The sequence below is a fragment of the Calidris pugnax genome, unplaced genomic scaffold (genome assembly GCF_001431845.1).
Source record: "Calidris pugnax isolate Ruff unplaced genomic scaffold, ASM143184v1 scaffold288, whole genome shotgun sequence".
NCBI lineage: Eukaryota > Metazoa > Chordata > Aves > Charadriiformes > Scolopacidae > Calidris > Calidris pugnax.
Window position 1 is genome coordinate 431,010 of NW_015091190.1, and position 23,774 is coordinate 454,783.

A 23,774-nucleotide genomic window follows, 5' to 3' on the forward strand; every position below is an offset into this window, starting at 1 on the left:
AAGAATAAGTACAAACCACTATAAAATATCTGAGTTTATTCTCATTTTCCCTGTGCTTCCCTAGCAGAGTTGCCAGATATGTTATTTGAGTCATTTGTCTAATTTCTTCAATCAAACAAATTATTTTTCCAATTAAGCTGCTCAATGCAATCAAGAATAGAAGTAAATGATGTGAGAAATGTTACAGCACCTGTGACTACCAAAAATAGAAGAGGGGATAAGTGAGCTTACTGCTCCTCTGTGGGAAGAAATGCAGGAGCAACAGAAAGCATCCTCAGAAATATCTGTTCATAAAAACCAAATGTCATTGATACCGATTCAATTGAATGCTTCCTCTGAAATTTTAAGGAATTGGGAGACTATTTAAAAGAATTTCCAATAAATAGTTTAAATTTCTCTCTTCTACCCTGAGAGGTCGGGCCAATTCCAATCCAACTTGAGAAACGGTAAAGGCATCAGTAAGTTCTTAAAACACTGTAGAAAATTGGTGGCAGAGCGGCCAACCAGGCCCCAAAAGCAGCAAAACCAAGCAGATGCCCTCATTAATGCCTCCCCGAAAGTGCAGTGTGAGCTCGTTAGCTCTTTGTTCCCTCTGTCCTGCTGCTTGACCAGACAACATCTGTAACACCTGGAAACAGAGGTGCCTTTGGCCCATCCAGCTGTTACAGGAGAGGGGGAAAACCGGGAGACCCCATGAGAGAGGAAGGAGGTAACCCCAAGGGTAAGCAGAAGTGAGATCTACAAAACAACTGAAAAGAACACAATAATTTCATTGCTCACACCAGTTTTGAGCTAAAGCCAGATTCTGATTTTTAAATTTGAGGAACTCGGAGCTTAAAAAACAAAGTAGCATCATGTGTCTTCAGAAACTGCGGAAGAAATCATAAAACAAGCATTTCCCAGTCCCTGCAAACAGATCTGTTCACCTCATGGTAGAGGGAGGGGTTTATCTCCCTTCTTAATGGAGTTTGTACCCTTCTGGTAGATAAGTCAGTGGGGGAACCATTTTTTTTTCCTTAAGGAAATTAATTTCTCATGGGAATATTAAATATTCCATGGGATGCTAGCAACTTTGTCAGGACCAAGCAAGCTCTACCCAAACAGGGATAACAAAAGTCTTCCTTTGTCACCCTGAGCTAACCAAGATCTGTTCGTCAAATTACTTCAAAATTTTTTAATTCAAAAAGATGATGACAATAAAAAAAAAAGATAACAATTTTAAGAAGAAGAGATGATACTACTCGTCCAATTACTGCACCCTTTTAAATTGGATGTTGCTCTGAAGACTTCTTTTTGCCAACCTCACTATTCTCTCTCATTGCTCAGGTGTCATGATCAGAAATACATCATACAGACACCGTTCTAAGATACAAGAACTAATACACTGTCTTATCTACTCCAGTCCTCTCCCTTTTGAACCTTTCACATCCTGCTCTGTCAGAATAAAAATCTATTATATTCTTAAATTAAAAACAAAACAACCACCATGCAAAAAGCAGAAGTAACTAATTTTTATAGTGTTAGGTAATTAAAAATATTGCAGGCCAACGGTATGAATTTCAGTGTAAATCTTCTCTCCCTTCCAAAAATATCTCTCCGGTACTTACAAGATAACAACATAAACAGAGCAAAAGCTTTTGATAGTGCTTAGAATTATTATATCAAATAAAATCTCCAACAAAAAAATAACAGACAAAACCCTGGTGTCATTGCACGGCACAGGAAAACTTCCGAATTTCAGGATTTTTACATAATTGGTTCTCTCAGTTCAATCTTAAATTATAACATGTGGCACAGGCATATACAAAAGCAACAGCTGCATATAAACAAATCATATTTCCTCTGCACTGTACACACCACTCACATCAAAAAAAGACTACTTTTTGCCCAAAAAACACACACACACATACATATATACATCTGTAAAACTTCAGAGTCAGGAAATCAGCTGGAGGTTTCGTCATGAAGCGCCCTGTTCTTTTGCAGCACTGTACTTAGTTCCTGAATCACATTTGATGGCAATTTGTTATCCGATTCCGAAGTAGTTTTGTTTGTTTTGTTCTTATTTTTCTTCAGTGCTTTATGTGGTCTCTGGTGGAGGTCGCTCAGTCCTGCACCTGCATCCCCAACGGAGATCAAGCTCCGATGCGTTTTCGCATGATTTCGTGCTTTATCCTCCTTCCGTTCCAAACACTGTGCCACGAGAGAGGCTCTTTCTTTCAAGTTTTTCCTTTCTTCCAGAAAGTAATTTTCCTGACGCTCACTGAACTTGGGGTTCCCAGACTGCAGCTCTATATTCTGAGCAAACAAGCAAAAAGAAATAAGAACGCTCACATTAATGCAAAGTTCGATAATATTTAGGTGGCAATTTTTGCTCATTAGTTTCGCGTAACAGTTTAAAAGAAAAATCAATTTTACTCAAGAGCTGAGACAGCACAGTTAATAGTTTTAAATTCCCACAATTTGCGCTATTATCATTTAGTAAGCATTTTTATTAAGTATATTTTCTCAATTAGTGATACTTCTGAAAATTACATAAATCTTTTAATTAAACGCACCGTGACAATGAAGACATTCATTTTCATATATTCACAATTTGACTTTTCCTTCTACCACAGGAGACTAAATTTTGTTTTACAGCACACCCATGTACTCCTAAAAAACTCAGAATCCTTAAATTGAATCAATATAACCAAGAATTTTGCAATTTTGATAACTTAATGACGGAGCTGCAGGAATGTACACAAGATAATGTTACATGATGACACAGAAATTTTCAGCAGCTGTTCAGCACTACCTGATAAATTATAAAGTCCATCTGCCTTTTCAAATTTTGGGTAGCAATTTGAAGTAACAAACTGGGAACTCAGATAAAACAACAAACCGATGGCAATGTAACATTTAAATGAGCTGGTGTAGCTCATGAAGAGCAGATCTGTATGGTGAAAGTGCTGAGAACCTGACATCTACACTAACACTATTTCAGGGCTGTTGCCTATTTTTTGTTGTTTTTTTAAAAAAATACACTTCAGATTAGCTTTAGCTTTCTCCTACTGGCAGGAAGCCTGTATTTGGCTGCAGAGCATTAGACATGCTCCTGAAGAACATCTTCAACTTCGGTTTCACCTGAAAGGAATCCAAGTTCACATGCTCCAGAACCATTCCACACTACGCTCCTAAGTAGAACACTCATGTAGAAGTATCTAAACTATCTCCTCTCTAGTGTTTGACTATTTTTTCATGTTTGCTTTAACATATATGAGGTATCAAGATTCCATGAGACATCCTTGCTCATACACTACGGAACAACAACTCCATAAAAATCCAGCCAAACTAAAGTGCCATGTGGGAAAGACAGAAAACCAAAGTCTCTCTCAGCTTTCAGTATCTCAAGTGCCACATGGGAAAGACAGAAAGAACCAAAGTCTCTCTCAGCTTTCAGTATCTCCTAGAAGTCAACAAAGACATCAAACATGAAAGAAGAATTCCAAGACCTCATTTTTTTTCTAAGAACTCTGTGGGTCTTCCACAAAAGGCATGATCTGCTTATTGCCACAGCAGCTGAGCAGACACACTACCATAAATACCTCTACCATTCTGATGTGCCTTGTAAGTTTTAAAGTGACATTTCTTTCTCCATGAGGACAGCAAAGATAATCTTATTACGAAAAAATGAGTGTTGATGCAGCAAATTAGTTGCTTTGTGTAGGAAGAAAAATGGTAAATGCTAAATGAGTTTACACTGAAGAGATCTATGCTATAAAACAAAGTCCAAATTTGTGCAGCCTCCTGAAATTTCACCTGAGCCAGCATCTGTTCAATAATAAAAGAAACGAACATTTGGATGATACAAATCACACTTTTTTAAAGAGCAGATTAAGGGGTTATTTTATTGGTATCACTTTTAGCATTAAGAAAGCTGGAATTCCTACTTGCCTTCACCAAAAATGAAAACTACTCAGTAATAATGAAGCATATCGGTGCTATGGAGCAGATTTTAGCTCGCCTGTAGACTCTAAATTCTACTGCCATCCCTGGAGGGGTTCAAGGCCAGGTTGGATGGGGCTTGGAGCAACCTGGTCTGGTGGGAAGTGTCCCTGCCCAGGGAAGGGGTGGGAATGGATGGTCTTTAAGGTCCCTTCCAACCCAAACCATTCTATGATTGTATGATTCTAAAACAAGCAAGAAATAATACTGCATAGAGCCAAAGGAACAAGCTGTCTTGCTGCATTTACATTAGTTACCACTATTTTTCCTAAGCAGGACAGTGCCTCCACCACCACTGCTTCTTCCCAGCTGGAAGTAAGGCAAACAAAGTCCTCCCCACAGGCATCAATATCTCTATGTGGACACCAGAAACTCATCTCAAGCTGGTACGATAAGGCTGAGACACATTGCTACTGCACATAATGTAGCAACACAGCTCAGTCTCTGCAAAGAGCTGTCACTGAGCCCTCGTGTTCTTCATTGAGACAAATAATCTTACTACTTAAATGCATCACAGTTAGTTCCATCTGAGCTTTCTGCATGACATTCACAGACCCAACTAAAACAGCAGAGTTATTTTAGACAGAAGAAAAGATATGGTAGAATACGCACGCAGGACAGTTTTCAAGGACCTCATTAAAATAAAACTGTAATAATGTGCATTATATTTCCAGGTAAAAGTCCTATTTGCTTCTCATGAACGGTCATTACTCAAAAAAAACCCCCAAACACAAATAAAAATCCATTATTGATTTACTGAACAGCCAAGAGGTGATACAAGTTCAGGTCACAATGTTATTTTACGTTAAATTATCCTAACTGTTCCTTTAATGACAAAACAACAAAAAGGACATTGGCAATTACAGCGTCTACATTTTATATTTATCCAGTTCTAGAGAGTTCATTATTACTGGACTATTCAAAAGTACAGCATCATGGTTAGAAGTTCTACAACAAGTTTAAATGCCACTTACCTCTGTGCTTTCTCTGATTTTACAAGTGTTCTTCTCCTGTTGAATGGGAATTAGTGGTAAACCTCCAACCTTTGGACTTTTAGTTATGGACTGTTTTCTTGCCTTTCCAGCAGGTGGCCATATATCTGCATGCTGAAGAACAAAATTATTCCTTATCTTTTGGTGCAGAATTTCATAAAACCACAATATTCTTTAGTATGTAAAACTCTCTTGGGAAAAAAAGCTATCTACTGCGCAACACCACACCCTCCTCTCATGGGATAGGGGGAAAAACACTATGGTGCTTAAAATTATCTTAATATTTTGTAAGTGCTTCACAATATTGACCAAACAGAACCAAAAATGTCTCTAAACAATTTTCATGTATAAAACATCTTCCCTCCCTATTATTCTTTCAATTATCTTCTAAGAAGAGAAAAGACCATCAAACAAGACACACACATTTACTTGATTAGCAGTTTCAAAATTCCACAGGCTTTCAGGAGTCCCAACAAATTTTACTGAAATAAAATTACCCCAATTTGCAAACAAGCATTTCAAAATTTGTATTAATAATTTAGGAGAAAACCATTGCTTAACCTGCAATAACAACATGTTTCATCCAAAAGGAAATGCCGTGACATTCTGAATGCTCCAAACAAAAACACAGTCTACAAAAATAAACAGATTTGGCTTCAATAGTAGTCTTTGCCTTAGCTTTACTGAAACAGGTCAGTTTTGGGGAGGAGAGATGGGAAGAGAGGGGAAGAAAAAAGTATAAATTGAGTATTTAAAATAAAATGTTAAAACCTCCTTCTGTAAGAGGTCTATAATGAACTTTCCTAACAGATCACATAGAATTTCACGTGTAGAAATTTGAGGACTCGTGCTCGAAGCTCATAGAGTCCTCTGGCGATATTAATCATAATATTAACCAGAAAGATAGCTCTGAAGACAAGGTAGTGTTAGAGCGTTTTCCTGGAAAAGCTTCGACATGACATTCTGTGAATCAAAGAGGATGTACAAGGCCTGCAGAAGAAGAGTTTCTAAAGCTTGGAAAGGAGCGCACGAAGCTCAATCAGCACAGCTCCATGGGAAACTGGCAAGTCAGAAGTGCAAAGGGACCCTAATGAGAGCTGAGCTCCATGTAAATATTAGCAAAATACCAATCCAAAGCATCAGTTATAATAAACAGGAGACAACTTTAGAAGAAACTCAACTCTAGAAGAAAAAATATCCTTTTTTACTGTGGAAGTCGTTAAACACTTGAACAACTGGAGGTTGTGTAGTCTAGATGACAGAATCTTCTAGGTTGGAAGGGACCTTAAAGATCATCTAAAGATGATCCCCAGAGATCCCTTCCAACCTAAACAATTCTGTGACACTGTCCAAATCTTTAATATATTTCTTTTCACAGGTGTCAGGATCTTCAGCATCCTTTATGTTTTTTATAATGGTATTCAATCTCCCAAATCCTCAAAGTAAGAACTTTCTTCAGGACTGTGTATCCAAAAATCCAGTTGTGGAGCTGTGATCATACTTGCAGATGTACAAACAGTATTACTATTAAAAAGCCATCAGAATCATTGATTATTGAGTTGGAATAGCAGTCAAGAAATCAGAAACCCCAATGCGAAATTTAGAAAAAGTATTTGATAGATTCACATCTTTATGGAGTAAAAAATTCTCACAGGTGGTGCCATCCAGGGTGATGTAAAAGTCTGCTGGAAGAGTTCTCCCCAGCGAGCATGAAGAACATTTTCTTCCAATGAAACCATGAGAAGGTATTACGTGAAAGAGCAGGTCTTGCCAACCAAAAATCAGTTTATTGTGGACCAAGATACGAGAAATAGGTGCAATTCAGAAAGTGACTGAGAAACTTTAAGTAAACTTCTGGAGGAAACTGCCTCCCTTAATTCTCAGCAAGCGTAAGGAAACCATTCCTGCCAGGGCAGCAGCCTGATTTCCCTTCCGTGTCTCTAACATTTCTTAAAATAGAACTCTAGGAAAGTACATCAGAAATACTAGCAACACATTAGGCCACATAATAAATGTATTTATTCATAGTTTTGACCTATCTGCTCAACTGCACCTCATGGTAATATAATGTGCCTCTCTCTAGTTGATCAAAGGCAATGGAACTGCAAGTATATCATCGTCTCCATCTTCATATCAATTAATTACTTCCCACTGTATGCTATTAAGTGATTTTGTATAAAACTATTACAGACTTCAACAATCGTGTTTCAGCCATACTTTTCAGGATGATTTTACAGAGAACTGGAAGAAACAATGGTCCTTCAGAGTCTCTTAGTATTTATCAGCTTAAAGTAGGAGATTAATAACCTTGAGGATAACTTGACTTTCTGCACCAAAAGTGCTCCTGTTACTAGATGACAGTGGTACCTACCCTTTGCTATTTATATTCTCTGCACTATTAACAAAAAACAGGAGAAAAAAATAAAAGATATGAATAGCACAACTATTTTACTTATATTAATTACCAATAAAGTCTTATTCTGCTCAAGCACTGAGGAGCACAGTAATGTAGATTTATTTCCCTCCTAATTGCACTGGATCATTAGATGTCAACATCTTTAACAGTTCAAAACCTGTTTTACAGTATTTTTCAATTTGTAATCTAAGCTATTCCACTGACAAATCATATGTGCTGCCTGCAGGCTCTCTAACACAAAGGTGTTCAAATACTGTGATAGTAGATAAGGTAAAAGACAAGCTATCTTTAAAAATTCTAACTAGAAATAACCCCAGTTAACATTTACAGTTTTCTGGTTTGGAAATGGATTAATGTGATAATAATTGTCTGTTGCTGCATGATACAAAACGTTTGGAGATCTTATAACAAGCTTCAGCAACGTGAGCTGTAAATTGTATTTAAAGAAATAGATAGCAATAAGAACAATACAGCAAATCTGTATCTGATGTAATTCAAAGACTGACAAATATACTGATGTCCAGAATGTTGATTAAAAAAAAAAAACACACAAAAAACTCCACAAAAAAAACCCAAACCAATACCAAAAAGCAAACCAAAAAACCCTCTCAATGCAGCTCATCAGTACTGTTAATTTATTGTACTGTTCGTTCATTGGAATGAAGTTTTAAAAAGTTAATAGTATTATTTCGTAGTAGTTATTTTTTAAAAATGCATATGAAATTATTTACTGGTTTTTCTTAGAAAAAATATCCTGAACATGAAGCAGTCTCTCTCACTTTTTTCTCCATACTGTCAGAGGAAGGTTCTCCACACCACGCTACCTGATCAGAATCCTAATAGACTGCCCTTCTTTTGATTTTACGTCAAAAGGACTTCAGCAGTTACCAAGCTCCTATGAGTTATTTCTAAGTAGCCTGTATCAATAAGCTCTGAGCCTATTTGTTGTGACACCACTTAGGTTATGCCCACGAGATGTATGCCAGGACCAGCGGCCGTTTCCATAGAAACTACAATAGTTACTTCAGTTAAGGGAGCTGAAAAGAAGACAAAAATTTGGAAGTCTTACTTACAAGGCATGCATTATACTTCTAGCATCTATGAAGGTCAGATTCTGTTTTAGAAAGCCTCCAAGAAGTATATATATTGCATGAAGAATATATCTTGTGCCTGGTCTGCTTTATGTAATACATCAAGTTCCCAGGTAATCATAAATCTAGTGATGTTTATTCACTGTGATATTCCCCAAAGTTCCTTGAACATCACGGGAAAGACCAGAAAAATCTGACACAAATACAAAATCCTTTTAAAACCTTAAACTGTGTTCCAGTCTCCTGTCAGGTTGAATTCTTCCCATCACTCTTACTCCCACTTCCTCCTATGTAAATATTAAATTTCATTTGCGAGGATGTGTTATGTGGCACTCAAAGGTACAACCTCCTTTCAATCTTCTGCTCCCTACTAGATTACTTAATTTAGGATAACGCCTACCCAACACAATGAATTGTCAGTGTTAATTAAGATAACCTGGATACCAGAGAAATATGTCTGTATTGAATCACAGAATGCCAGGTTGGAAGGGATCTCGACGACCACCTCATCCAACCTTCTTTGGCAAAAGCACAGTCTAGATGACATGGCCCAGCATCCTGTCCCACTGAATCTTAAAAGTGTCCAATGTTGGGAATCCACCACTTCCCTGAGGAGATTATTCCAATGGCTGATTGTTCTCATTGGGAAAAATTTTCTTTTTGTGTCCAGTTGGAATCTCCCCAGCAGCAACTTGTACTCGTTACCCCTGGTCTTTTCCACATGACTCCTTGTAAAAAGGGAGTCTACATCTTCTTTGTAGCCACCCTTGAAATACTGGTACACGGTGATAAGGTCTCCCCTGAGCCTTCTTTTCTCAAGGCCAAACAAACCCAATTCTCTTAGCCTATGGCAGCTTCCCCATCCTTAGATCATCTTGGTGGCCCTTCTCTGGACCCTCTCCAGGCTGGCCATAACTTTTTTGGATAGCAGGGACCAAAAGTGAACAAGGTATTCAAGGTGTGGCCTGACTGGTGCTGAGCAGAGTGGGATAATGACTTCTTTGTCTCTGCTGGCGGTGCCCTTGTTGAGGCAACACAGCATCCTGTGGGCTTTCTTTGCTGCAGCAGCACACTCTTCACTCAGATGGAGCTTGGTGTCAACCAGGACCCCCAGGTCCCTTTCCACAGAGCTGCTCTCCAGCCAGGTAGATCCCAGCCTCTGCTACACTCCTGGGTTATGTTTTCCCAGGTGCAAGACCTTAACACTTGTCCTTGTTGAACTTCCTAAAGTTCTTGTTATCCCACTCTTCCAGCCCATCCAGGTCTTCCTGCAGGGTGGCTCTCCTTTCCCAAGTGTCCACTTCACCATTCCGTTTGGTGTCATCCCCAAACTTCAGCAGGGTACAGTTGGATCCCATCATCCAGATCATTTATGAAGATATTCAACCATGTTGGGCCCAATATTGATCCCTGAGGGACCATGTTGGGCCCAATATTGATCCCTGGGGGACTCCAGTTGTGACAGACTGAAAGTTTGAAAAGGACCTCCCACTGTACAGACCACTTGTCCAGACCATATCACACCAGTTTCTCTAGAAGGAACCATATGAAAGCCTTGGAGCCGTATTGGCACAGCTCTTCAAGAGGGCTAGGTCACACCACCATGGTTTTAAAGCTCCAGTTGTGACAGACTGACAGTTTGAAAAGGAGCTACTTGCTACCACCCACCGTACAGACCACTTCTCCAGATCATATCACACTGTTTCTCTAGAAGGAACCATATGAAAGCCATGGAGCTGTATTGGCACAGCTCTTCAACAGGGCTAGGTCACACCACCATGGTTTTAAAGAGGACAACCTTCTTTTATGACTACTTTGCGTGCAGTGTCCAAAGTAGTGGGCAGAGAAACAGCACTCAGGTATTGTGGCACGCAGACACACCTTTTGGCCAGAATTTCACCCCAAAGAGGTTTATTACTGCAAAGGAAATGAGTTGTCTTTCTTTAACCAGCTTCTCTACAGCACAGAAAGAAAAAAATAATGATGCCAGAATGTAACATTCTTTTCCCTTTCTCTCAAAGCACTTGGCTTTCATAAGAAAATGACATTATAAATAATATTTTCATAGACTAAGATGCATCTTTTTGCAGTTTTACTACATTGAGCAATCCAGAAACTTTAATGGCTCCACAACTTTATCTGTAACATATCTGTAACATACACACATCATTGTTTAAGGGGATTTTTGTAACAGCAGTAAAAGTCACATTTCTTTGATCAGATTAGTACCTGTGCAGTAAAAATGCTGATCATCCACTCCATCTGCGCATCTTGTCCATCGCAACATATATACCTAGAGCACAATATATAATTAACAAGAAAAACTCCTGTCACAGTTAAACATATTAAAGAATAGGCTTCTAAATAACTTCAAGCTGTGTTAACGTTCATTTGAATGAATGCTGTCTATATTTATTATTAACAGATATTAAAGAACAGGCTTCTAAATAACTTCAAGCTGTGCTTACATTCATTTATGAATGCTGTCTATATTTATTATTAACAGACCCATAAAAAGAAAGGGATATATAAATGCTTCAAATTATCACTGGGCCCTACTTTGAAGACAATGCATGTGCTTCATTTAAAGCATCTGCATAGGTTTAACTCATTCTAAATTTATGAAAATCATTTGTTTTATGGCCACAGAAGGGAGACAAACACTTAACCACAAAAAATTACCAAAACATATGAATTATGACTGTTTAGTTATTTGAGAAAAACACAGCAAAAAGTCAGCATTCAAGCAAAATAACGTGCATTAGTGGTCAAACATTCTTCTTTTGAGAACGAACATTTCAACAAATTTTAAACACAGAAGTTAAACCAATCACGTGTTTCGCGTTTACCTACCACTGGTGCTTTTCAGAAAATACCGCAAGTCCCCAGCTGAAACAAATAAAATTTTCAAAAATTAGTTCTAGAAGCTCAAGACAGGGACATATTCCTCAAAGTGGAGTGATCCATTGTGTTTTTATGTGGGGAAAAAAAATAATAATTACAAACCCTAATTGTGTACTGCCAATCTAGAATGAAATTGTGGGTTTGATGATAGATTTTGCTCATTTTCTCACAGTTGATTCATAGGTAACAAATATTCTGTTCTGGACAAAGGGTTATGGCCAAGCCCTGCAGATGATGTCTAACTCATTCTCTCATTTTGATTGTACTTTATAAAAGCTGCTGGAAGTCAAACTGGTGCCCAACAAAGAGTCCACTGCTTTGTGGAAGTCTCAGAGAGAAGAGAGGTAACGCTCACACTATAAACAGAAGGAATCACACAAGTCTGCAGAGATTTAAAAACTGCTGAAAAAGGAAAAAAAGAAAGGGAGTAGGTGCACAACGAAACCTCTGAGGTCAAAGAAACACAGACACTCCTGGAGATCCAGAAGAGATTTTGCAAAGTCTGCTTTTGAAAGCAGACTGAAAATAAACCCCCAGGAAAGAGCCTACCTTCAAAGACTCATTTACATAATCTTTTAATTCCTATTTTGGACTAATCTCCTACTCATTCTGCACTTAACTCAAAAAAACCCCAAACAACCCAAACCACCAACTTTTTCTCTAACAGAACTACGCTTTCAAATCTACAGATCTTTTGGGGGTGTTTTGATGTGCCAGCTGTAAAGGAAAAGTTCAAGCAGATCTGTTTAAAGGCTACAGCCAACTTAGAAGAGCCTTGGGATAGGATCCTATGTACAGTGTCCTAGTGTCTCAAAGCTTTGACCCAACAACTACTCGAAACATCTGAGGAAAAAAGAAGGCATCTTTTTTTGCTGCTCTTTTCCAGAGACATAGTCACTGATGTCTGTAAAGGGCTACAAGAAGGAACATCAAAATAACAAGGATCCTGAAAAAAGGAAAATCCTCCACTGAACAACAGGACTGTCACTGAAGGCCATGACTAGGTGGTTTTCTCTTTTCTCTTTTTTTCCTGGGTGCATAGGTGGTGTGCCCACCAATGAAATGCAGGACACACACCACAAAACTAAGTGAGGTAGGAGCCAACATATCCACAAGAGATAATACACTTCAGATTAAGAAAAGCCAATCAATAAAGTAATTTCCTAGCACAGAAGAGTTAATATGGAACACAAAACCAGAGACAGAAACAGAACAAATAATATTATAGAGGGTAATTTAATTCAGCATACTTCAATTGGCTTCTTGACTTCTCCTTGTTCCACAATGTTTTATGTTCCCCTTTCTTGACGATACTACAAGCTACACAGTGTTTAACTTATTTTCTTTTCTGCTCTTACTTTGTTGGCGGCTTCATTTTCTTTTTCACTCCAAGATAAACCTTCAGGGAATTGACAGGCAACACTTTTTCAGGTTTGCTAGCCTGCAAAAAAAAAAAAGATTTTAATTAGTGTAGAGTGAATGTGCAAAATAGAAAATGTCACCTGACTGTCTTCACAGTTAGGCTTCTTTCATGGGCTGCACCCCTCTTTTTTAACAGATCTTTACACTTTTTCTCTTTATTTCCCATTAACAAAATGTGGCAATCACTATTCCTGGAAGCAGACTAATTAAGAACTTGAGGTCCACGTGAAGTCATGAAACTGGAACTTGGAAATTCTATCTCAACATGAGGAAGAACTTGTTTGGTGTGAGGGTGGCAGAGCCCTGGCAGAGGCTGCCCAGAGAGGTGGTGGAGTCTCCTTCTCTGGAGACATTCCAAACCCTCCTGGACACGTTCCTGTGGGCCCTGCTGTGGGTGACCCTGCTGTGGCAGGGGGTTGGAGGAGATGATCTCCAGAGGTCCCTTCCAACCCCACATCATTCTGTGATTCTGTGATCTGAGATTACTTCCTTCCTTGTTCCTTCTTGAACAAACTACCTTCAGCCAATCTACAACAGACATATACCCACACCAAGTATGAGAACTCAACGTGCCTCAAGGATGAAGTGATGAAAGGAAATAATAAAATTCTCCTGTACAGTATTATACTACACAGCACAATAACACCTCTTCAATAGGCCAAGTGTTTTAATTTTCTATTCAGAAAAAAAACCCACAACCCAAACACTTAACAAATCTTATAATCCCAGTACATAAAGCTACTCCATAGTGTTTACTGTCCTGGATTCTCAATTTCCCCCTCTACAGTTTTCAATGTCTAACAGTGAGATTGAAAGAGCGTGGGGGAGAGACTGAATCTGAGACAGCACAAACATTTAAGAAAACAAAAAACGACACAACAGTTTTATATTTGATCTCCTTGTGCAACTTCCCACTCAGAGCAACAGCACTGCCAGGATGGAAAAAATAAAACCCCACAAAACATACCATTTAGTTAAACAAGAGCTTACTTCTCACAAAAACATAGCTTAAGGAAGCCATTTGTCTGTGTGTGAGCTTATCTTTGAACAACAGTACATGAAAGTGAAGCTGTTTCAGCCAATTATCACAATGTTTTAATTTAACATACGTGATCATGGAAACTTTTCACTTTTTTTGATAATTGCTCCTGAACATTAGAAATACTTAACAGAATGTATCTCCACCTGCATATAGAAACTTAATTTGCTGCTCATGAGAATTTATAAATTAATTGGAACCCCCAGTCTTATTAAATACAATTTTCCATCTGCAATGTCAAGGTTTCCTACTAAAAATGACTAAAATTAAACCAAGATTATTTGTGGCAGATGAATATCTCAAAAAAACCCCCGATATACACCATTTTGTCAGAATGGTGTTTCCATTTGCTTTTTCTAAAAACAAATGTAAGGCCATTTAAAAGCAACACTGTTCAAAACTCCATCTGAGTTATGAATTATAAGTTTTATAAATCAGAATGGCTTAAAAAAGCAGGTTGCAAAGTAGTACAATAACCCCTATCATAAACTCTTTCCAAGATACTAATTAAGGTTTTATGGGCATATTAATTTATGCTCACATATGTGCCAATTTGAGTTTTAGCACTAAATTATGAGACACTCTTTTTGACATTCTGGGGTCAGTCTAATTAAGATTATATCCACAGTATCACAAGAACACACAATATTTCTTTTGCATTAGCTTACTTGAGCAATGGATCTCTCTTTAAAAAAAAAAAAAAAGTACTTTATGAAGGTCAGCAAGTGCACAGCTATACTTGCTGGATGAGCAAAACTAGCAGCTAGCAAAAATAAAAGCACTTTAAACTTTGAGATAAACAAGTTTTTTCCCAAACCAGAAATTATCAAAACTAAAATAAAACCATAGTTCACAATGTATAATAGTTGCATACTTTAATACAAGCTGCATACACCCAAAAACACTCTTTAAAGAAAACTACCGTGAAATATTTCAGAGTGAACCCACCATGCTATTAAGTATGCCCTTCAAAACATTGGCTTATTTTTATCTTTTAAAGCTTATACTAATGCAAAATTCCCACAGAGACAAGCTCCTTCACTAAAGTGTCTGCGAAATAGTAAGATAAAAATCTTATACTTCAACCCCAGACTCCAGAAGTTGCCATTTAATATAGAAAATGTTGATCTATTTGCATTTCTTCTCTTTTACATACAAAAAAAGAACGCTTGGTGAAGAATTTGTCTGCTGTACCTTCATATCTTTGTAAAGGAGCAAGTTTCCTTCCCGTAACACAAAATAACGCTCTTGAAATTTGTTTCCAGACAGTAGTTTTGATGGTTCCTCTTTGTACTTCAGATTGCCCGCTTTCACGCTGCCTTTCTCATTTTTCTCTATTAAGAAAAGAAAAAAAAGCATTTTGTTAGATTTTACAACACAGAAAGCTGCTATTTTTTAAGTGCGCCTAATATTAGTGTTTATCTAAAGACTAAAATTACCATTCCACTGATTTGTTATTAGTTCATATATAAAAAAATAGAAAGCTGCTATTTTTTAAGTGCGCCTAATATTAGTGTTTATCTAAAGACTAAAATTACCATTCCACTGATTTGTTATTAGTTCATATATAAAAAAATAATAAAATCGATTATATGTGTAATTATATGTTGCATTTAATTACATATTATTTATTAAAATATATTATGTATTAATAAGAAAGGTATTCTTAAATATTAACACCACTGTCATTTTAATTACTAAGGGAAAAACATCTTCTCTATTTCACTTCCAAGATAACATGGAAAGAATCCAACCCACTTTTAATTAAAAGAATCATTTCAGAACAGAATGTGCAGCTAAATCCAAAAATATGACATGGATACTTTTAATCTCTGTGCTTCAGAGAAGCAAACATTTTCCATAAAGATCTAATTTTGTCATGAGTCTGTCTACATTTTTCTGTTTGAGTCAAAATACACACAGAAACACACATTTATTTGTTAAAATTAATAAAAAACCAAAAACCATATCCGCACAAAAAAACCCCCAAAACACAACTTTGTCATCAGCTTTATAAAGCATTTAAACTTTGTATTGAAAAAGTTTTTATTTAAAAAAAAAATAAATACCAGAACCATTGAAGGTTTTCAATGTTAGAGAATAGATTTTTCAGTATGTTCCAGCAATTTAAAATCCTAAATAAAGTAAATAAAGTAATACAGAAAAGTTTGGAAAGTACATATAAACTACTGCACCACAACTTCTAGATGTTTTTGGTTTCCTATTCTGCCCTATATATATATATTATTTTTTTTTAGACTAATTCAGTAGCTTTTCCCAGCATGTCCACTTTGAAATAGCAAAAACTTCTGACCACTAATTACAGTAATTACCACGGTGATATGACTCACGCATATAAACTCAAACCAAAGCACTTTAACAAAGTAAGGGACAATAAAAGAACAGAAGTAATTCCTACTTGCACCTTACGAAGTCTTTATGAAAGAGGACAGAATTCAGCAGAATTCTGAAATATGCTTTTCTCCTGGGGGTAATTAGTGCTGGAAGCACAATCTATTTTCTTTCTTTGCTAAATGTAGACATTTCCTTTAAGTCATTCACTTATTTAGGAAATATTGAATAAACTTGCTTAGGAGTCCCAGAATGATACCACCCATTTTTATAATACATAAATTTCAAGATATAAATAAGATAAATTTCAACGAAACTGTGGTGTATAGAAAATAGCATCCTCACCCAACTACTTCTAGTGGCTTTTTTAATTATAATTCCACTTAGGATTTGAGTATCTGATATCAAACCTCTATTATTAAGCAGCAGCACACAATATAATCTTGAAAAATAAGAATAATTTTTTAAAAATAAATCAAGAATAAAAAGTAACACAAAATACATTTTCATTTGGTCAGAAAAGACAAGGATATAGAAAAGACCAAGTTTCACTGTTTGCATTTTTTTTTTATTTGTGAAGAGCAGCATTGCAGAGCGACAGCTGATTACACAAATACCCATGCTTTGGAAGTGACATTTGCTCTAACGTGTACTAATCAAAATTATTTATTTGTTCTTTTAAAGAACCTGTAGAAGGCTATTTTACAAACTATTTAGGAAGACCCACAGCCTTTTAGTAGAGGAAAACATATTAGTGGATCAGATGCATGGTTTTGCATGCACAAAAAAAGTATGAGTGAAATCCAGTCTCCAATGTCCAATTATGCAAATTATTTGCAAAATCAATTTCTTGCAAATAGAGGAGAAGTATTTGCAATAAGATGATAATTAAAAATTGTGAATCTAATTCCCTCATATCTTAGCACAAGCTGAAGTTATGAAAAACATTTAAAAACATAATGGAAATTAAAAAGATAACAAACTACTCTGATTTCATCAACTAAAACCAACTACATTGTAATCAGCATGCTAGACATGAAAGGAAAATCTCAAAAGAATATTTCCCAGTATTTTCATTAGAGTATAAGATAGAGTCTAAAGCCAGAATCAATACTTGTCAACAATTAAAATCAGAAGTTAGTTGGATTGCCTCAGGTATAAGTGCAAATATATACACAGGGTTAAAAAAGGGGGCTAACATATTCCCTCTGTGTCAATAAGAATATTTATTTCATGTTCAAAATAGAATATGATTCCTTATCCAGACAATCACAAGATTTATTTTTTTTTAACCATACCAAATGAGATCAGCAGGATGCTTCCACATCTGTACCAAATCTGAAGATTTTAGATGCCTGCACATAGCTCTCGACAAAAAAAATCATACTAAACTTCACAGCATTCCCACCACAGCAAATCTATAAAACTCTTGAGACTTACAAAGATCTTAGAAAAGCCTGAAGGAGGAAAAATAATAATCCTCTAAATTGATGATATTCTCCATTCATTAGAAGCCGGTATTTCAAAAAGCAAATCTAAAGTAATTGGGATGTGTCCTAATCAGAATGATTTTTCAGATGCAAACATTACAAAATGTGCAAAACTTTCTAGAATTTTGCAACTCCATCCATTCAGGATTGAGCCACCTATGGTTTCGAAGTTTGCATTTCAAATATCTCTGAATAATAGCCCCTGTTCTCAGGAATCAATACTTCCCACTCAAAATTACACCACTCTTTACTGGTAAAATTTCAAGGACCTACATACACACACTTTACAGAGAAGCTATTCTCTCCTATTTTTCTAACAAATAAAACTTTAATGTGGGAAATTTTCAGGTAAGGAGAGGAAAAAGGGTCTTGAATTACAACTAAGCTGCACTGAGTATCTCTTATACCAAAATATAACGCACACCTTGCCCTTCTGAACAGCACTTGAAAGAATGCTCCTGCAAGAAGCATGAAAAGCATGAAATACCTTCTCAAGAGAGAATAAGTGAAAATCTGGAGAAAAGTGGAAAAACTCACCACGTATTTACTGAAACATATCAACACAAAAAAACCCACACTTTTTTCTCATGAAAAGGAAAGTTGATTTCTACACAAGAGAAAATACACATCTAGACTTCAATGCGAGGTTCCATATTGCACAACATGAGAAATTAGTTTAAAATAGACAAAGTGAGAACAAGTGGAATACTTATCAAAAAGGAGAATGTACTATGTATGAGGAACATGGGAAAAGTTGCACTGACAGGAGAGACAATGATAAGTTGCCAAGATGAAATGGGGCTAAGAGAGCTGTTCCTTTAGGCTCACCATGGAACCAAATTATTTCAAATATCATTAAAGTATCTGGAAGAAAAAGCAGAAAAGTGCTGACGACACAAAGCTCTGAGGTAACATTAGCAGAAAACAAGGTCAGGAATATCGTAATTTAGCCTGTAAGATTCTAACATCAATCAGAGAACCAAGGGAAATTCAAGGAATTCAATTATAAACATAGTATACATAACATGGCCACAGCACTATTGATTTTACTGCAGAGGAGGAGGACATCCATCCACCCAGTTGTCCATTTGTAGGGGCTGAATCCATTATTCCACAGAAATACTTCCAATAGCAGTGGTTGCATATCTGGCCTCAGCCCTATTGCCCAGCGAGGAGGAATTATCCAGAGAAAGAGCATAAAAGACTGAAAAGGTGAAGGTCTTCCTGTCTTTCTTCAAGCCAGCGGTTATTTCTTGTGCCCTTTGAGATGGAAAGCCCCAGTGCAACCACAGCTGCTCCTCCTCTAGGCACTGGGAGCATCCCTTCCCCAATGACCTCATCCTGTGTCTTTTCTCACTCTGACACTACATAGTGATGAAAGCACAATATTCATCTAAAAAACCCATATATTTTTGTCCTGAAATCACTGCTCGCTTGTTTTAACAAAGTGCAGAGATCCAAAATTAGAAATAGAAACAATAAACCTGTAGATTCCTGCAAGTGCAATTTTTCTCGCTCTGACACTACCTAGTGATGAAAGAACAATATTTATCTAAAAAACCCATATATTTTTTTGTCCTGAAATCGCTGTTTGCTTGTTTTAACAAAGTGCAGAGATCCAAGATTAGAAATAGAGACAATAAACCTGTAGATTCCTGCAAGTGCAAGATGTGGGTGAATGGTGCAGATCTTCTGTGCATCTTTGCCCACACAGAATATATAAAACACTGTATATATTAATATAATATTTTATTAAAGCTACTGAACTTGCTTCTCAGTATTGCCAATGTTTCAGAGTACATTTACCTAAAAGTGGACTCAAAAACTCTAACAAGATTAAATTACCACAGAACTGTGTTTATTTTAAACATTATTTTGTTATTAACAAGGTCCATTTAGAAAAGGTAAAGTTTTAGAAATTAAACTATGTTCACCATATAAGACTTCCTTAAAATGGCAATTGCACTCTCAATAAAAGATTACTGTCATGTAGTTTGCAGAGATCAATACTGTAAGTCTGCAGTATGGCAGAGATTTTTTCCCTTCAAGGCACTAAGAAAACCAATATAACTTAATAAATAGTGTTTTAATTATTCTCACACACACATCAGGAAATGTAAACATTCAGTCAAAAGTCAGTGTGTTTAGACTAAGGTCAAACTGAATAGAATTGACACAAACAATTACTGCGATGGGTTAGGACAACAAATGGATGTAGAAATTAGAAGAGGAGGAGGAGAGTAAATGGCAGATCTCCCCTTTAAATAGTGCTATATTTTATAAATTGACATTCCTCTAATCCTCATGCGTTTCTCAGAGCAGTGGTTCGCGCAGTCCTTGTGACCCATTTCCTTCTCTTATTATACCTCAACACACACTGAGGGAGGTGATGGGATTTCATATATCAAGCTTTTAATGAAGTAGGGCATTTCTCTCTATTCAGTATCTGCTACGACACGTTTAGAGAAGGTGAAGCCCAAACCTAAAAGTCACGAATAGCACATTTGTTCAAGCTGGTTCATATTTGTGGAATACGCTTTTACAGGAATAAAGGACGAGGAGAGAAGGTTATTACTTTCAGAAGAATAAGCATAATAGTCTAACTTTTACTTCTGGAAATCAAGACAGAAAAGATGCGTAGATGGAGAGATTAATCATAGAATCATAGAACTGTCTAGGTTGGAACAGATCTTTAAGATCACCTACTCCAACCACCAACCTAACCCTGAAAAAAATAAATAAAAAATAAAATATGAATACCTCTGTATATGGGGAAGAGAGGAAAAGAAAAGATGACAAAACCGAATAAGTGACTACATAAAATCAGATGGGTGTTAAACCAAGCATCCTGTGTCACCATTGCGTGTTGGACAGTGACAGACACAGGATTCCATCTGCCTGAAAACAGGATACTGATTTTGGGGCGCATTTACCTTCTAAGCTCCTGCTTCCCTCAAAGCAAATACTACGTATTATTATATGGGAGACTTAAATCCAGGTATTATGTAAAAAAAACCCAACAAAATAGCACTGGGCAGCACATAAATCAGATTTTTCCACTATATATCTGACCTGTGTTTCCTCTCAAGTGTCAGATGTAAATTCCTCTTCCTTTTTAAAGGCCCAATCTTTCCAAGTCATTCAGTTGCTTGACTATGTGATTCTAATTAGCTTTGTAGTGTGGAGCCATCAGGTCATAAAATAGGAATTATTATTATAATATAAAATAATTACATAATTATGCACAAAATATATGCTTTAATGTAATCATTATATGATTGTAAAAACAAGAATACCCATAATGTTTGTGTCTTAAAAGGAAGTCAGCCCAACCCCCAGTAAATCAGTAACTTTTATGTAGTAGTAGTAATTTAGACGCTCTGGGACATTTTGCCCAAATGAAACAGCTATAAAATAATTGCCATCCTCATGTCCCCACATGGAATCTCTAAGTTTTAAAAAGATACATACCACTGTAGAGTTTTATCATGTCTGCTGTTAGAAATCTCTTTATTATCAGATATGCAGTGCCAGGCTCGGGTAGTGAACTCCAGTGAAGAACTCGTTCTAGCACATTCTCTGTATAATGCAGGGGACGTTCTGAAAAACACCAGAGGAAAACAAATAAATATGCTGAAATTAAAAAAAACACACACCAATGTATGAAGTCACATGTTCCTATACACAACGCTGTCTCATTCACTTGGAGCTGCAGAACAAAAACACTGCTTTCGAAATAAGACAATTAAGTACTTCATTGACTTTCTGCAGCAACAATTCTGCCGGCAGGGCCTGCACAGGTAAGGAATATCAAATTAAACATGCAGCAGTCAAACGTTCAATGACTCTTTTGTATTGAGTTATGAATATTTTCTCCTATAAAGACACTAAAACACTGCTTTGAAACTAAATACAAAAGTTAGGAAGACACAGGGAACACCTAAATATGATCAAACTGAGCGGAGACCTGCAGCTACACTGGGCCTCGCTGGCCTAGGCCCAAAAATGGGTCATCAGCACTACCAACACTCTGCAATCAAAACCCAAAGAATTTGGAGCAGTTACAGTGAAAAAACCCCCAATTGATACAGATTATATTGTCTGTTAATGATCAAAGCAGTCTGAGACAGACTCTTAGTTTTATTAAATTCCTTTTACTAGGAGGGAAAAGTATGTGGTCTTACTAGGTCTTCTCCCTCTTGCCGTGGTCGGGGAATTTCCAGACTTGCTCTTTTACATTCCAACCGCACACAAAGAGTAGAGCAAGATTAAAATACCAGTTGATGAAGGCATAGAATAGATTGTTTGGGTGCACTTCAACACTTCTGTTGCTCAAACATGCATTTGTGGATAGGTATCATCCTATCCACAGAGAAACTCTGAGACCCTCTCACAGGATGGAAAACTGGCAGTGATAAGAACATCCAGCCAGTATTTCATACAAACACCAGTTCATACACCAAATGAAAGTAGGAAAGATCTTGCAAATAATCCCTTAATCTGCATTCCCAGATCCAGCAGAAATCCAAGTGCAGCATGTACTGCAACACAGCCTCAGGTATCACAGAAAGCAACACCAATGTGGATGGAGATCATCCAGTTACCCTCTAAATTAATCCTTATTCTGCACACACATCCCTGAAGGCTTTCAAGTGCTCAGCAGGGAGCACCTACTATAATTCATGAAAGCACAAAAACCTTATTGTTGGCTCTGTTCAGGACAAGAGGTAACAGGCACAAACTTGAACCAAAGAAGTTCCATCTGAACATGAGGAGGAACTTGTTTGGTATGAGGATGGCAGAGCCCTGGCAGAGGCTGCCCAGAGAGGTGGTGGAGTCTCCTTCTCTGGAGACATTCCAAACCCTCCTGGACATGTTTCTGTGGGACCTGCTCTAAGTGGACCTGCTCTGGCAGGGGGTTGGACGAGATGATCACCAGACATCCCTTCCAACCCCTACAATTCTGTGATTCTGTGGGCTACAACTTTGAGCAGTGGATCCAATTATCATTTCATCTCCAAAGAGATTTTTTTTTTTTTTCCAAAAGTTCTGAGCTCTTATTTGGATACCAATTTATGTGGGTCAGGCCTTGAGAAGAGCTGGGTACAGCTCCTGGAAAGTCACACCCGTGTCATGTTGAGTCAGGCAGTCTAGCTCCACGTCTCTTGAGTACTGAGGGGAAAAAGTATGTCGCCATAACCTCATTTTTCATTTCTGCTAGAGCAGACGAATATGAAATGTCAACAGCTGCTTTGGGACTGTCCGGCACAACACTCCAGCAGAACATATTTTCCTGAACACCTGAACACCAGAGCTTCAGGAAGCGGTAGCCACAAATAACACACTCAAGTGACAAAAAAAACTACCGCTGTTTTGGGATGCAAAAAACCTACCTTACCTGTAGAGTTGCTATACCACTTATGTAAAGATATTTTTTATTCAGACATGAAAATAAAGCAGCTTTACAAAAAATACCATTCTGCAGAGAGCACCTCAATCCCTACTTTATAACTCCATTTTTTTGTTTTCAATGGTCAAACTTTTAAAATTTCTTCTCAACTTTTGGGAAACTGTGGACTCTGATGTTATAAAGTTAAAATGACTTGTTGCCTTCGAATAAGAGAGAAAAATCCATTTTAAGGAGAAGAACTTTACAACTCAAAGGCAGGAAACACTGGCAAATCACCACATCTTCCTGGAACACCAGAACTCCCGGAGTAAACACCTACTGTTTTATTTATAGTTACATTCAAGACCATCTGTCATCATGGATTACGCGGTACATAAATCATCGTGCTGAAATGCATTAGCTATTTTACTGGCAACACACCTCATTTACAAACTATCCATCAAGCACAAATTACTAAAAAAAAAAACATATACACCCTATTCTGTAAAAGCATATGGTATTGAACGTTCAGCATAAGGCTAGATTAAATTATCAATTATTTAAACTTTTCTATATGCAAATAATTTAGTTGACTTTCAATACTGCAATTTTAGTATTTTGAAGAGCAAGCAGTCAACACAGACGTGCAATTACCCTTTTACTTAGGTCATCGTATGTCGGTAAATATCCAA

General features: G+C 37.0%; 1 protein-coding gene across 1 annotated transcript in view; it reads right to left on the reverse strand.

Moving 5' to 3' along the window:
- Positions 1-1,474: 1,474 nt before the first annotated feature.
- Positions 1,475-23,774, reverse strand: part of ARAP2 (ArfGAP with RhoGAP domain, ankyrin repeat and PH domain 2) — a 186,929-nt gene continuing 164,629 nt past the window's right edge. The window contains exons 28-34 of the mRNA XM_014959527.1: positions 21,165-21,293; positions 15,046-15,185; positions 12,749-12,831; positions 11,340-11,375; positions 10,716-10,779; positions 4,962-5,093; positions 1,475-2,298 (exon numbers count right to left, since the gene is read on the reverse strand). Of these exons, the coding sequence (XP_014815013.1) occupies positions 1,945-2,298; positions 4,962-5,093; positions 10,716-10,779; positions 11,340-11,375; positions 12,749-12,831; positions 15,046-15,185; positions 21,165-21,293 (938 nt within the window). The 3' untranslated portion in view covers positions 1,475-1,944. The remainder of the gene's footprint in view (positions 2,299-4,961; positions 5,094-10,715; positions 10,780-11,339; positions 11,376-12,748; positions 12,832-15,045; positions 15,186-21,164; positions 21,294-23,774) is intronic.